Here is a 12,621-nt window from a genome sequence, read left to right on the forward strand (position 1 = left end):
GTGTGCGGTCCATGGCAAGGAATAAACTGGTAGGGTTTGGTTGGTCAAGGGCAGAAGAAAGGCCCTTGCTCAGTGTGGGGGTCCCATTCTGAGAGCTCCTGTTGGACATTGGACACCAGAACTGGTGCTGGAGAGTGCTGGAGCTGGATAACTCTTGAGAATGGGACATCTTGGGGTGATGATAACATCACCATGATATTCAGGGTGGTGCTGGAAGGTCCTGGATAACCTGGAGTGTGTTTTCTTGAATGGACCTACGAGAAACTGCAGCCCTTCCCTAGGGAGCTTCTCATGTGGACATGCAGGATGAGACAAAGGGGTTAAATGATGGTCTAAACCACCATCTTTGGAAAGACCTCCACCAGCTTATATTTATTGCTCCTGAATATGTCCCACCTGCCTGCATTTTGCAGATTCCCAGTGCAAAATGATTGCAAAGGGTGCCTGGGAGTCCTGGGACCTGGTGGGTGATGCATCATCCCTGTGCTTACCCACCCCAGGCCCTGATAGTCCCTTCTCCACTTGCTCTCCAGATGACCGTCACCGAGTGAAGCTGCACCCGCTGCTGGGTGATCCCAACTCAGATTACATCAACGCCAACTACATTGATGTAAGTGGGGACGACGCCTGTCTCCGGGGGAGGGTCTGGGCTGGAACAGGAGCGTCCTGTGGACCCTGTGGACTGTCAGGGTCTGCCCAGCAGCGCTTGGAGGAGCTTAGACAGCCCAGGATGGGCTGATCTGTGCATCCCTGAGACACGCCATGAAGAGCCTGCCTGATTTATTTATGCTCATCAGCAATTTCTGCTTGCTGTGTCTCTCCCTTCTCTGCTCCACTCTGTCCTTCTTTTCTCATTCCCTCTCTCCTCCCCTTTTCCATCCTTTCTTTTCCCCTTGCCTGCTCTCGTGGCCGTGGATCTCCCTCCTCCCTGGGCAGAGGATGCAGAGGTTGAGGGGGCTGAGGGACCAGCTGGAGGCTCACACTGGGATACCCGCTGATACTGGCAGTGCATGTGGGTCTGGGTAGAGCTCAGCCCTGGTGTCCTCGGAGAGTGATGTCCCCCAGGAGGGATGTTCCCCGTCACCTCCAGCGATGCCGAAAGCAGGGGAGGTGCAGGAAGGCTCTGTCGGGCACAGGGCTCGAGCATCTCCTGGAAGCAGCAGCAAATCCCACTCTTCCCTCCTGCCCAGAGGACATCGCCTGTCAACGGTGGCCCGATGCCACTGTGATGGGTTCCCTGTGCCTGAGCAGCATCCACATGTCTGTCCCCTGTCCCCATGTGTCTTCTCCCCTGTGGCTCTCCATGACCCTCTCTGGGGCTGGTGCTCTAACCTGTCTCGAGCTGTGCCTCACTAATGTCTCTGTCTCTGATCTTTTTCTCTTAAACCTGTGTCCCAACGGGATCATTAAGATTCGGATTAACCGAGAAGTAAGTAGATGGTTCCTCTCTCCTCCCTTCTTTCTCCTCCCATCCATCCCAGGCATTGTACTGGGCAACGTGGCATTAAATAGCATTTGGGAGAGGCAGGCTGGGAAAATGTGTGGATAAACTTGGATACGGTCCAAGGAAGGGGAAAGTGAGGTCTCCATGGCACGTCCTCCCCAGGGTGATGGGGACCAGGGCCTGTGTGCTTGGAGGAGGGGTTGAATCGAACCCACAAAAATCCCCCGTGAAAGGGCCTATGATGGATGGAGAAGCTGCCATCACCTCCACGCATGTGACGTGGTTGAACTCTGCTGGACCCAGGGCCAAGGGGTGGGACACTGGGTCCCTGGTCCCTTTGGCGGTGGCCTCGCTGGGACATGCTCTTTGGGCTGGCACGTCCCTCTTAAGAGTTGGGAATGGCCCTAGTAAGGTGCTGGGATGAAGGAAGGGAACAGGACCGTCGCCCACATCATGCGGCTGCTGTGGGATGGGATATCATTAAAGGCACTCTCGCAGCAGGGTTTCCATGGTCGGCAGCGATGCTGGTGGCGGCAGCAGGAGCTGGGGTTGAGCTGTTGGACCCCAGGATGCCTGTGGGGTGCTGCTGGGGATTTCGGTGCAGAACAGGCATAAGGGTTGGGGGTTACATGAGCTTTCGGTGGGATGTGGGACATGCAGATCCCCCCCCAGGACAGGGTGCACTGGGTGCAGGGTGGCTCCTGAACCTTCTCCTGCAGCAGTGGGTAGCACCGCACCAGTGACCAGGACATGGCCCAGTGGACCTGGACAGTTGCCACCACTTGGGTGACTGGGAAATGTTTTATGGGGCTGTGCCCCAATGTGTCCCCCTCACTTGGGACTGATGTCTCTGCTTCCTTTGCAGGGCTACCACAGGTCCAACCATTTCATAGCCACACAAGGTGAGTCGCCTCCTTCCCCTGCCCTCTTGGCCAGTGTCTCAGCAGCTCCAGATTTAGTAGCCGGGTTTCATCCCTGGTGGGTTTTATCCTTGCATGGGCAAGAAGGGGAGGGAGTTCGGCCAACTGGGGACAAACGAGGTGGTAGCAATGTGGATCAACTCCCACCCCTCCTGTTGCTTCATGGCACCGCACGTCCCTGGGGGAAAAGGGTGCTTAAAACGCTGTGGGAGTGTTAGTGCCACAGAGGTAGGAAGGGAAACGCAGTAGCATCGTGGTGCTGCTGTGGCCCAGTTCCACCGGTGCTGTCCATCCATCCTCGGTGGCCTTTCCTCCATCCTGCAGGGCCCAAGCAGGAGATGGTGTACGACTTCTGGCGCATGGTGTGGCAGGAGCACTGTTCCAGCATCGTGATGATAACCAAACTGGTGGAGGTGGGCCGGGTAAGGACCCCATCCCATCCCTCTCCCTCTGTGCTCCGGCTCTGCCAGAAGCCTCCTCTGCAGAGCCAAAACCCCATCCCATCCTCTCCTTCCAGGTGAAATGCTCCAAATACTGGCCAGATGACTCCGAGATGTATGGGGACATCAAGATCACCCTGGTGAAGTCAGAGACGTTGGCCGAGTATGCCGTCCGCACCTTCGCTCTCGAGAGGGTATGGTCCTGTTCCTGCCAGCCATGACCTCCCTGACCCTGCCCTCGAAGGGAGAGAACTGACCACCTTGGGCATCTCTAGCCATCACTAGATTGACATTTATCAATAGCCTATTTATTTACCCCAACATGGGGCTTTCATCCCCAGTTGAGGTGCAACTTCTGAATCCTGGGGATGCTGGTAGCTTCTTCCTTTGCCTTTTCCCCGGCTCTGTGCCCTCCACTGGGGCGAGCGGCTCAGCCCTGCTTTGGTTTCAGCAGCGAGCGAGTATTTAATTTCCGTGCAAGCACCGTGTAATTGCGACAGAGGTGAAGGATGCTTTTTCTCCTCCAGGCTGAAGTGCAGGTTATGTGGCTATTACTCTCCAGCATGGTACCTGGGTATGGAGCTGGTGCGATTTACCCCTTAATCTACAGGAATGTGAAATTACTGTCTAGTTATAGGGCAGGTAGCAAAATGCTCATGACCCATGCCTGCTGCCGCCACCTTCTCTTCCTCCTCAGCTGTTTTTTAACCCTCTTGCAGCTGTGGAGGAGGGAACTGTGGGGCTGTCGAAGCAGCCAACTGCTGTTTGGTCCATCTGGCTGGATGCTGAGCTGGCAAAAATCATGGATCCCAAGAAAATTAGGTATTTGGGTGTCTTTGCCCTCCCCATGCAGCCTCACTCCATCTTGCCCTTCCCTTGCAGCGGGGCTACTCAGCCCGGCACGAGGTGAAGCAGTTCCATTTCACATCATGGCCCGAACACGGCGTCCCCTACCACGCCACGGGGCTGCTGGCCTTCATCCGCAGGGTGAAGGCATCCACACCGCCTGATGCTGGCCCCATCGTCATCCACTGCAGGTACATGTGTGGCTGTGGGGCAGAGCCGGCTGTGGGGCAGAGCCGGCTGTGGGGCAGAGCCGGCTGTGGGGGGAGCATCCCCCTTTGGGATGGGGTTTGGAGGGTATGGGTGGCCCCAGGAGGCAGCACGCTGTGTCTTAGGTGGGTGCTCAGCCTCTGTCTCGGAATGATGCTAAAAGCTCTGAATGATGCTAAAATACTCTGCGTATAAATTGGGTTTGTAATGAGGAATGGCTGAGGCGGGGAAGACACTGGGGCTGATGGTGTGGGGTTGAATGTCTCTCTATGATGGCATCCAGCTGTACAATGTCACCACTGGGCTGGTGGCAGCAGGCATGGGGGGGCTGCAGGTGGTCCAGGTGGACAGGAGGGAGCAACACGTTTTGGGGGCTGCCCCAGCACCCTTTATTGATGACACAGCTCTGTCCCTCTGGGTGAGGGTGGCACGGGGGGACAGGCAGCTCAACCGCTGCCGATGGCAATGTCACGATGTTGGGTCTGGCCTAAGGGAGAGGGTTCGGGTGGGGGGCAGCAGGACAGCCCCATTCCCGGGGTACCCACAGCACTGTCCCCACAGGGCTCAGCCACCGGGACACCGGAGCTGGGATGAGCAGGAGTGGTGGCTTTCTGTCTCCTGAGCAGGCATCCCCACAGGATGGGTTAATGGCCCAGAGTGCTGGGCAAACAAGGAGGAGCTGATGAGTAGGAGGGATTTTTTTTATTTGATTTCTTCCTGTCAATTGCCTCATCAGTATTCATTCACGGGCAACAGTGAGTGTGATTAGTACCCGTAGCCTGTAATCACTGATAATGAGGACGAGTGATTCATCAGCCCCAGAAATTAGTATTTCACTGGAAAAGACTTTGTAGGAAAGGAGCGGGGGAGGGGGGTGGGGGAAGCGGTTCTTTTCCCGACGTGTCACGGAGGGGTCGCAGCATCAGTAGATCTTTGGCTGTGAGTCCAACCATGCCAGGATTTGGGATATGACTGCTGCTGGGGGCGTCTGGTTCCAGGCATCCTGGGAGAACTCAGACCCCCTCTGTGTCAGGAGTACTTCCCTGCGCTCTCAGGGCTTGGTGCTGAGCATCCTCCTCTGCCCTTTTGGGATGGGATCCCAGAACACTGTCGGCACTCGGATAGTTTAGCTGCCTGTTTTGTTGCAAAAAGCATGTGTTTTGCTATCTTAAAGTAAAAATGAACCTTAGACATGGGTGCCCACCCTCCCACCTGCAGCCTGACCATCACACAGCCCCCAGGCTACTGCAGTGGGTGGGTGGTAGGGTGGGTGGTTTAAGGCAAAACTGGGCTGTGGTTACAGAGGCATGCAAGGTCCTGGCAGCCCTGCCTGGACACCGGCTGCCCCCGCATTCACGGGCAGGGACCGTACGTCAAGCCCTCACCCACACAGACCTTGCTCTGGGCCTGCTGGCGTCTTGGGCTGCGTGTGGATGCTGTGCAGACTGGGAATGTTTGCTGTGTTTTCCTCCTCCATCCCCAGTGCTGGCACAGGGAGAACTGGCTGCTACATCGTCCTGGATGTTATGTTGGACATGGCTGAGTGCGAGGGCGTTGTGGACATCTACAACTGTGTGAAGACCCTGTGCTCGCGGAGGATCAACATGATACAGACGGAGGTGAGTGGGCATTGGGGACAGCTGGGGACATGTGGGGCTGCTGTCACCGGCAGGTTGCAGAGGCTCAGCCCTTTCCCCTTTCCTCCCCCCAAAAGGAGCAGTACGTCTTCATCCATGATGCCATCCTGGAAGCCTGCCTGTGTGGGGAGACCAGCATCCCTGCCAGCGAGTTCAAGCCCACCTACAAGGAGATGGTGAGGATAGAGCCGCAGAGCAACTCCTCACAGCTGCGGGAGGAGTTCCAGGTGAGTGGCCCCAAAAACCTCTGCGTCCCCTCCCTGCAACACCCCCTTGCTCCTCACCCTCCTGGGGACCACCAGGCTCTGACGAGCAGTAGCCAGGGGTTTTGGCCCCGGTGTAGGCAGGAAAGGAGCTAAAGGGAGCACGTGTACTTGCAGACCCTGAACTCAGTGACTCCCCACCTGGACGTGGAGGAGTGCAGCATCGCCCTCCTGCCCCGCAACCGGGAGAGGAACCGCAGCATGGACGTCCTGCCGCCCGACCGATGCCTTCCCTTCCTCATCTCCGTGGACGGAGACAGCAACAACTACATCAACGCGGCCTTAACTGATGTGAGCGTGCTGCGGGGAGGGAGGGGGGCCGGTTCAGGTTGTCTCGGGCAGCTTTTAAAGGCAAAACCTCGCTCGGTTTGAATTTATGGCCTCATTTTGCACAAGGGCATGAATGCACGTGGCAGCTGTGTGTGGGGGGAGGAAGGGCTGGGACCAGCATAGCAGGGTCTTTCACCCCTTCTTTTGTGTAGCCGCATCTTGCTTGTCTTGAAAGAGCTTTTTGCCTGCTCTTGCAAGCTGCACACAAAGGATCTTCCTTTATTTCCTAGCAAAATGGAGCACAGGAGGGAGAGGATGCTCTGGGAAGGGTTGGTTGGTAGCATTGAGCCCCTGCTGTGCAGCCTCCTGCCCATCCTTCTGGTGGAATTCAGGGGGCTCTGAACTGCTCCCAGAGCTCCTGTGCATCCCCCCGGTGCAGTCAGAAAGGACACCCATAACGGCAAAGCTATTTCTTACCTGCTGATGACCATAAAGCAGAGCAGAGAGGAATGCACAGGCTCCAAGCCCACACCGAGTGATTGGGTCATTTATCACCAAAACCACTTTCTTCTACCTAAAACGAGCCAGGGTGCTTTGCATGGGCAGTGCTGAGCCCTGCTGCACCCCAGGCACCTTCCCCGAACCCTCCTGGTCACAGCTGAGCACTGGCAGCAGGCTGAGCCCTGCATTTTTCACCCCACGGGTGATTTATCACAGCGCATCTTTGTGCAGATCTCATCTCCCTGATACCTGCTCTCACAGCAAAAAGCAGTTTGTAAAGCGGAGGTGCCTGCTGGTGGCTGGAGAGCAGCATCCATTGGGCTGCAGGCTTTGGCTACTGTGGGATGGGAGCTTTGTTTTCAGCTTGTTTGGTGTTTGCATATCCATTTAATTTTTATACATCACTGAGCCTCTCTTAATCTCTGCTACAGGGTCAGAGAATAAAATATTTTTTATAGACAGAAAAAGCCCTTTGGATGAAATTCTCGCTGAAGGGATAAAACCCATTTCCCTATTTGGGGGGAATAAAAAAAAAAAAAGTCTCATTTTCTTTAAGTGCCAAAGTGGTTTGCTCAGTTCAGTCTGTCCATCTGTCAGATTAGATTGGTCTGTGCTGCCCATCACTGGTGCTGAGCTCTGTGCTGGTGCCGGCAGCAGGCTGGCAGAGCCGCGCTCTGCTCTGTGCCGGCTGCCGTCATTTACACCGGTGCCAAAGGATTGCGGGTGCCAAGGTAAGCCTGGTCAACACCTGATGAAATCTCCTTCACCTTGTTGCTGTCGTCGCCGTCGAGGGCAGAAAGGTCTCACTGAGAGCTGGGGTTCTCACTGCCACCCCATGGACAGGACAGGGGAAAGGCTCAATAAAAGCTGTGCCATGAGCTAAATGAGGAGGTTTTGCAGCAGACAGAGGACTCCCTGTTAGTGGAGAGCTGTGCTAATTCATGGGCACAGAACATTTTCTGCTCTGTTCCTGTATCTGAGGAGGCTTGAGATAAAGCGTGTTGATTTAAAAGTCTGATTAATGCAGTGCTGAGCCTGGCCATGGGCTCCCCTTCCCTTGGCAAGCTGGCGTCAGGATGACCAAGGGCACAAATCTCGTTTGAAGAGTGAATGAGAAGTACAACCAATTTTTTCCCCCCCTCCTTCTTGCAGTCTCTAGGGGCCTTTCATTTGGGTTTCCTTTCCTGCCCCTAAAGACCATTGAGCCTAATGCCTCTCTGCTGCTCTCAGTGCTCAGAGGTGTTGGGGCACTGTGGGGGTGATGCTGTGGGTGACGCTTTTGCTCAGGGCTGGGGTGCAGAACTGAGGGCTGGGGCCATCTGGCAGGCACAGCTTCTGCTTGTTCTTGGCTCAAAGGTGACTGTTTTCCCCAGTTATTTTTGTGAAACACCCTTCCCTGCGAGAGCTGAGAGCAGAAAGCGGGTGCTTTCATCCCCACCAAGGGCAGGGATCACTGAGACCTATTTTTATAGCATGTCCCCACCACCAGTGCATGGGGGGACCGAGGCTATGCCAGGGATGCCAGCTCTGGATAAGATGGCTTTGGTGGCACTCATCTTCTGGTTGCACTGGTTTTTCGGGGTGTGACAGCAGTGGCTTCAGCGCCGCCACCATGTCCTTAATGACGCTTGTCTTCCCTCTCTGCAGAGCTACACCAAGAGCGCTGCCTTCATCGTCACCCTGCACCCGCTGCAGAACACCACCACCGACTTCTGGCGGTTGGTGTATGACTACGGCTGCACCTCCATCGTCATGCTCAACCAGCTCAACCAGTCCAACTCTGCCTGGGTGAGTGCTGCCGCCCTGGGGACCACGCCGGCCCCGCAGTTGGCCTTGTCCTGCTCTGTTCCCACCGCCTTGGCAGCACTACAGTCCCTGCCTTGCTCACTCAGCTCCTTCTCCTCTGCAAGGGGAGACAGGACTGGCTGCAGCACGCAGGATTTATCCCCCGTAAGCACAGGACTGGCCAGCTGGAGCCAAAAATGTGTTCAGCAGCAAACCAGCCTGGCTTTGTTGCCTTGGTGTTGTGTTGGTGTTGCTTTACCATACCATAATCTTTGTGGATGCCCCAGGGAGATACAAGGTTAATGACGAGTATAACCATGTCATCATAAATAACTGAGTTTTATCCTCCTTTTACAAAGGGGAAACCGAGGCACAGGGCATTTCTCTCTTTCATCTTCCAAGGGCACTGGTGGCTTGTGAATGCTGCCTTATAAATCAGCCTGCTGCAAAGCAGCTGTCCCATGTGTTTTACGGTGTGATGGGATGTGCAGATCTGCCAAACTGGAGGGGAGGTGTCCCCTGTCACCTGGGGGAGAGGGGACAGAAGCCGGGGAGCAGGCAGCCATGCTCAGCCTCACCTTGCTTTGCTCTCCCAGTGCACTGCTCCCCAGGGAGATGCCTGGAGTGCTCTTTCTGCCACCAGAGCAGGTGTAAAAGTCCGCTACAGGTCTGTAATGTTAATTCAATGAGGAAACTTATTAGATTTTTACATAAAATTAGCATTATAGACTCTTAATGGATGTCTGGAGAAGACTTCATTAGCTGGCTTATTTCACAAGTTGAGATCAGATACTTGCTGTAAATGACCCGAAACGGCAGTTGTACCATTCGTTGCAAGGATGCAGATGGATGCAGTACCGACTGGTGGGTAAATACGCTGGTATTTATATATAAATATGCTGGACACGTGCAGAACTATGGAGCACACCCATGTGTCCCTCTGTGCTGAGCTAATGCCATGTGCTCCAAAGGACCTTTGCATGGGGTGACGTGAAGCAGACCCGGCGCATCGAGGGATGTCCTGGGATGGTCTCTTGCCTTGTGGAGGTTTGCCGGGAAAGGAGGCAGAGCTGGCCCCGAAATGCTTCCCAGCTCATATGCTCACTCAGAGGAGTCGCTCCTAGATCAGGCTCATGTTTAATGAAGCAATCTGCCCATGGGCATGCAGAAATGAGCAGGTTTGTGTGACTGGGGTTGTTGGAGAGGCCCCTTCCAGCACCAGCAACTGAGACTGTTTTGACTATCTAGAACTTGATGACAGTGATGAAAGGGTTGAGTGTTTATGGGTAAGAATCAGAGGAAAGGCCAATAAGGCAGATATCATAGTGGGAGTCTGTTACAGACCACCCAACCAGGATGAAGAGACAGATGAAATATTCCATAAGCAGCTAGAAGAAGTCTTGCGATTGTTAGCCCTCGTTCTCGTGGGGGACTTCAACTTACCAGATATCTGCTGGAAATACAATACAGCAGAGAGGAAACAGTCAAGGAGGTTCCCGGAATGTGTGGAAGATAACTTTCTGACACCATTGGTGAGTGAGCCGAATAGTGAAGGGGCCCAGCTGGACCTGTTGTTTGTGAACAAAGAAGGACTTGTGGGTGAAGTGATGGTTGGAGGCTGTCTTGGGCATAGTGATAGTGAAATGATAGAGTTTTTGATTCTTGGAGAATTAAGAAGGGGAGTCAGCGGAACTGCTACCTTGGACTTCTAGAGGGCAGACTTTGGCCTGTTTAGGAGACTGGTTGACAGAGTCCCAGGGCAAAGGAGTCCAGAAAGGCTGGACATTCTTTAAGTAGGAAATCTTCAAGATGCAGGAGCAGGCTTTCCTTACGTGCCAAAAGACGAGCTGGCGGGGAGGAAGACCGGCCTGGCTGAACGGAGAGCTTTGGCTGGAACTCAAGGGAAAAAAAAGAGAGATTTCCTTTCTTTGTGTTCCCTGCTCCTTCTTCCTTTCTTTGGAAGAAGGAGCAGGGAACTCAGGAGGACTACAAGATGTTGTGAGGTTATGCAGGGAGAAAATTAGAAGGGACAAAGCCCAGCTAGAACTTAATCTCACTACTGTGGTAGAAGACAATAAAAAGTGTTTCTGTAAATACATTAACAAAAAAAGGCGGGCTAAGGAGAATCTCCATCCTTCACTGGATGCAGGGGGAAACATAGTGACCATGGATGAGGAAAAGGCTGAGGTACTTAATGCCTTCTTTGCCTCAGTCTTTAATAGTAAGACCAGTTGTTCTCAAGGTACCCAGCCCCGTGAGCTGGAAAACAGGGACAGGGAGCAGAGTGAAGCCTCCATAATCCAAGGGATATTGGTTAGTGACCTGCTACACCGCTTAGACACACACACAGGTCTCTGGGACTGGATGGGATCCACCCAAGGGTACCGAGGGAGCTGGTGGAAGAGCTCACCGATGCACTCTCCCTCATTTATCAGCAGTCCTGGCTAAATGGGGAGGTCCCAGTTGACTGGTGGTTAGCAAATGTGACACCCACCTACAAGAAGGGCTAGAAGGAGGATCTGGGGAACTACAGGCTTCTCAGCCTGACCTCGGTGCCGGGGAAGGTTATGAAGCAGATCATGTTGAGTGCCATCACATGGTGCATACAGGACAATCAGGTGATCAGGCACAGTCAGCATGAGTTTACGAAAGGCAGGTCCTGCTTGACCAACCTGATTTCCTTCTTTGACCAGGTGACCTGCTAAGTGGATGAGGGAAAGGCTGTGGATATTGTCTACCTAAACTTTACTAAAGTCCTTGACACGTTTTCCCACAGCATTCTCCTGGAGAAACTGGCTGCTCATGGCTTGGACAGGTGTACTCTTCACTGGATAAAAAAACTGTCTGGATGGCAGAGCCCAAACAGTGGTGGAGAATGGAGTTAAATCCAGTTGGCCGATCAAAAGTGGTGTTCCCCAGGGCTCAGTATTGGGGCCAGTTCTGTTCAATATCTTTATCAGTGATCTGAACAAGGGGATCGAGCGCACCCTCGGTCAGTTTGCAAATGACACCAAGTTGTGGAGGAGAGTTGATCTGCTTGAGGGTAGGAAGGCTCGACAGAGCTGGAGCGTGTCCAAAGAGGAGCAATGAAGCTGATGAAGGGTCTAGAGAACAAGTCCTGTCAGGAGCAGCTGAGGGAACTGGGGTTGTTCAGCCTGGAGAAAAGGAGACTGAGGGGAGATCTTATCGCTCTCTGCAACTACCTGAAAGGAGGCTGTAGTGAGGTGGGGGTCGGTCTCTTTTCCCAAGTAACAAGCGATAGGATGAGAGGAAATGGCCTCAAGTTGCGCCAGGGGCGGTTTACATCGGATATTAGGAAAAGTTTCTTCACCAAAAGGGTTGTCAAGCATTGGAACAGGCTGCCCGGGGAAGCGGTTGAGTCACCATCCCTGGAGGTATTTAAAAGATGTGTGGATGTGGCACTTAGGGACATGGTTTAGTGGTGGACTTGGCAGTGTTAGGCTTACAGTTGGACTCGATGATCTTAAAGGTATTTTCCAACCTAAATGATTCAATGATTCTGTGACAATCAGTGCAATAGCTGGACTGTGGCTGAGGGTCTTGCGGGGGAAGGGAAGGTCCATCTTACCATTGCTGTCTGCTATTTAAGAGGGGTTTTTTGATGGCACACTCCTATCAGTAAACAATTGTTGAGCATACACCCCCCCCAAATATGTTTACTTATTTATTTATAAATCATATGTATGTTCTCCTGTACTAATTAGGAACCCTGTAAGACATACACAAACAGTAGAAATTTAAAAAGTAGGCGATAAAGATGAACAATATTTGAAAACATTTTTAAATTTTACTCTATTAATGGTACAACCCCCCCCTTTTTCTCTTGCTAAAAAAATACTATTAATAATAATATTTTATAGTGAGGGCTCTGTGATTGCCTATGCCTCATTAGTTTTGAAAATCTTGGTTTAGCACATTGCGATAAAGCCATCTGAAGGGCTGGATCTAAGTCCAGTTTATTATGATACTTGGTTTTAATGACTCTCACTGCTGAAAAAAAATTCCTGACATACATGTGTAGATGCAAATGGAAGAAGTGCATCGTTGCCTGCGTTTATTTAAACCACAATTCTTGTTTTTCAATCCACCCACTGCTTAGGCAAAGAGTTTTCTTGGCTGTTAAATGTCCATCTTCCCTGGTGTCAGCCAGTTGTGCTTGCAAACTGACTAGAAGGTGTTGCATGTTGGGGGTTTTAGCAAATGTTCTCTCCATAGCATGCGTTTCTTTCAAAAAGCAGTTACTTCCTCACTCGTGGTTCAAATGGCCCATTCACCTTGAAGGGGCAA

General features: G+C 52.9%; 1 protein-coding gene across 4 annotated transcripts in view; it reads left to right on the top strand.

The window, feature by feature from the left end:
- Window positions 1–12,621, top strand: part of PTPRU (protein tyrosine phosphatase receptor type U) — a 76,379-nt gene that overhangs the window by 47,073 nt on the left and 16,685 nt on the right. For 2 of the 4 annotated variants that reach the window (XM_049819722.1, XM_049819725.1), the window contains 10 exons: window positions 534–610; window positions 1,412–1,429; window positions 2,310–2,346; window positions 2,689–2,786; window positions 2,882–2,998; window positions 3,687–3,841; window positions 5,341–5,476; window positions 5,572–5,721; window positions 5,875–6,048; window positions 8,176–8,316. In XM_049819722.1, the coding sequence (XP_049675679.1) occupies window positions 534–610; window positions 1,412–1,429; window positions 2,310–2,346; window positions 2,689–2,786; window positions 2,882–2,998; window positions 3,687–3,841; window positions 5,341–5,476; window positions 5,572–5,721; window positions 5,875–6,048; window positions 8,176–8,316 (1,103 nt within the window). The remainder of the gene's footprint in view (window positions 1–533; window positions 611–1,411; window positions 1,430–2,309; window positions 2,347–2,688; window positions 2,787–2,881; window positions 2,999–3,686; window positions 3,842–5,340; window positions 5,477–5,571; window positions 5,722–5,874; window positions 6,049–8,175; window positions 8,317–12,621) is intronic. The other 2 variants (XM_049819724.1, XM_049819726.1) reach the window with 1 other exon arrangement.

The sequence above is a fragment of the Accipiter gentilis genome, chromosome 17, assembly GCF_929443795.1.
Source record: "Accipiter gentilis chromosome 17, bAccGen1.1, whole genome shotgun sequence".
NCBI classification, from domain to species: domain Eukaryota; kingdom Metazoa; phylum Chordata; class Aves; order Accipitriformes; family Accipitridae; genus Astur; species Astur gentilis.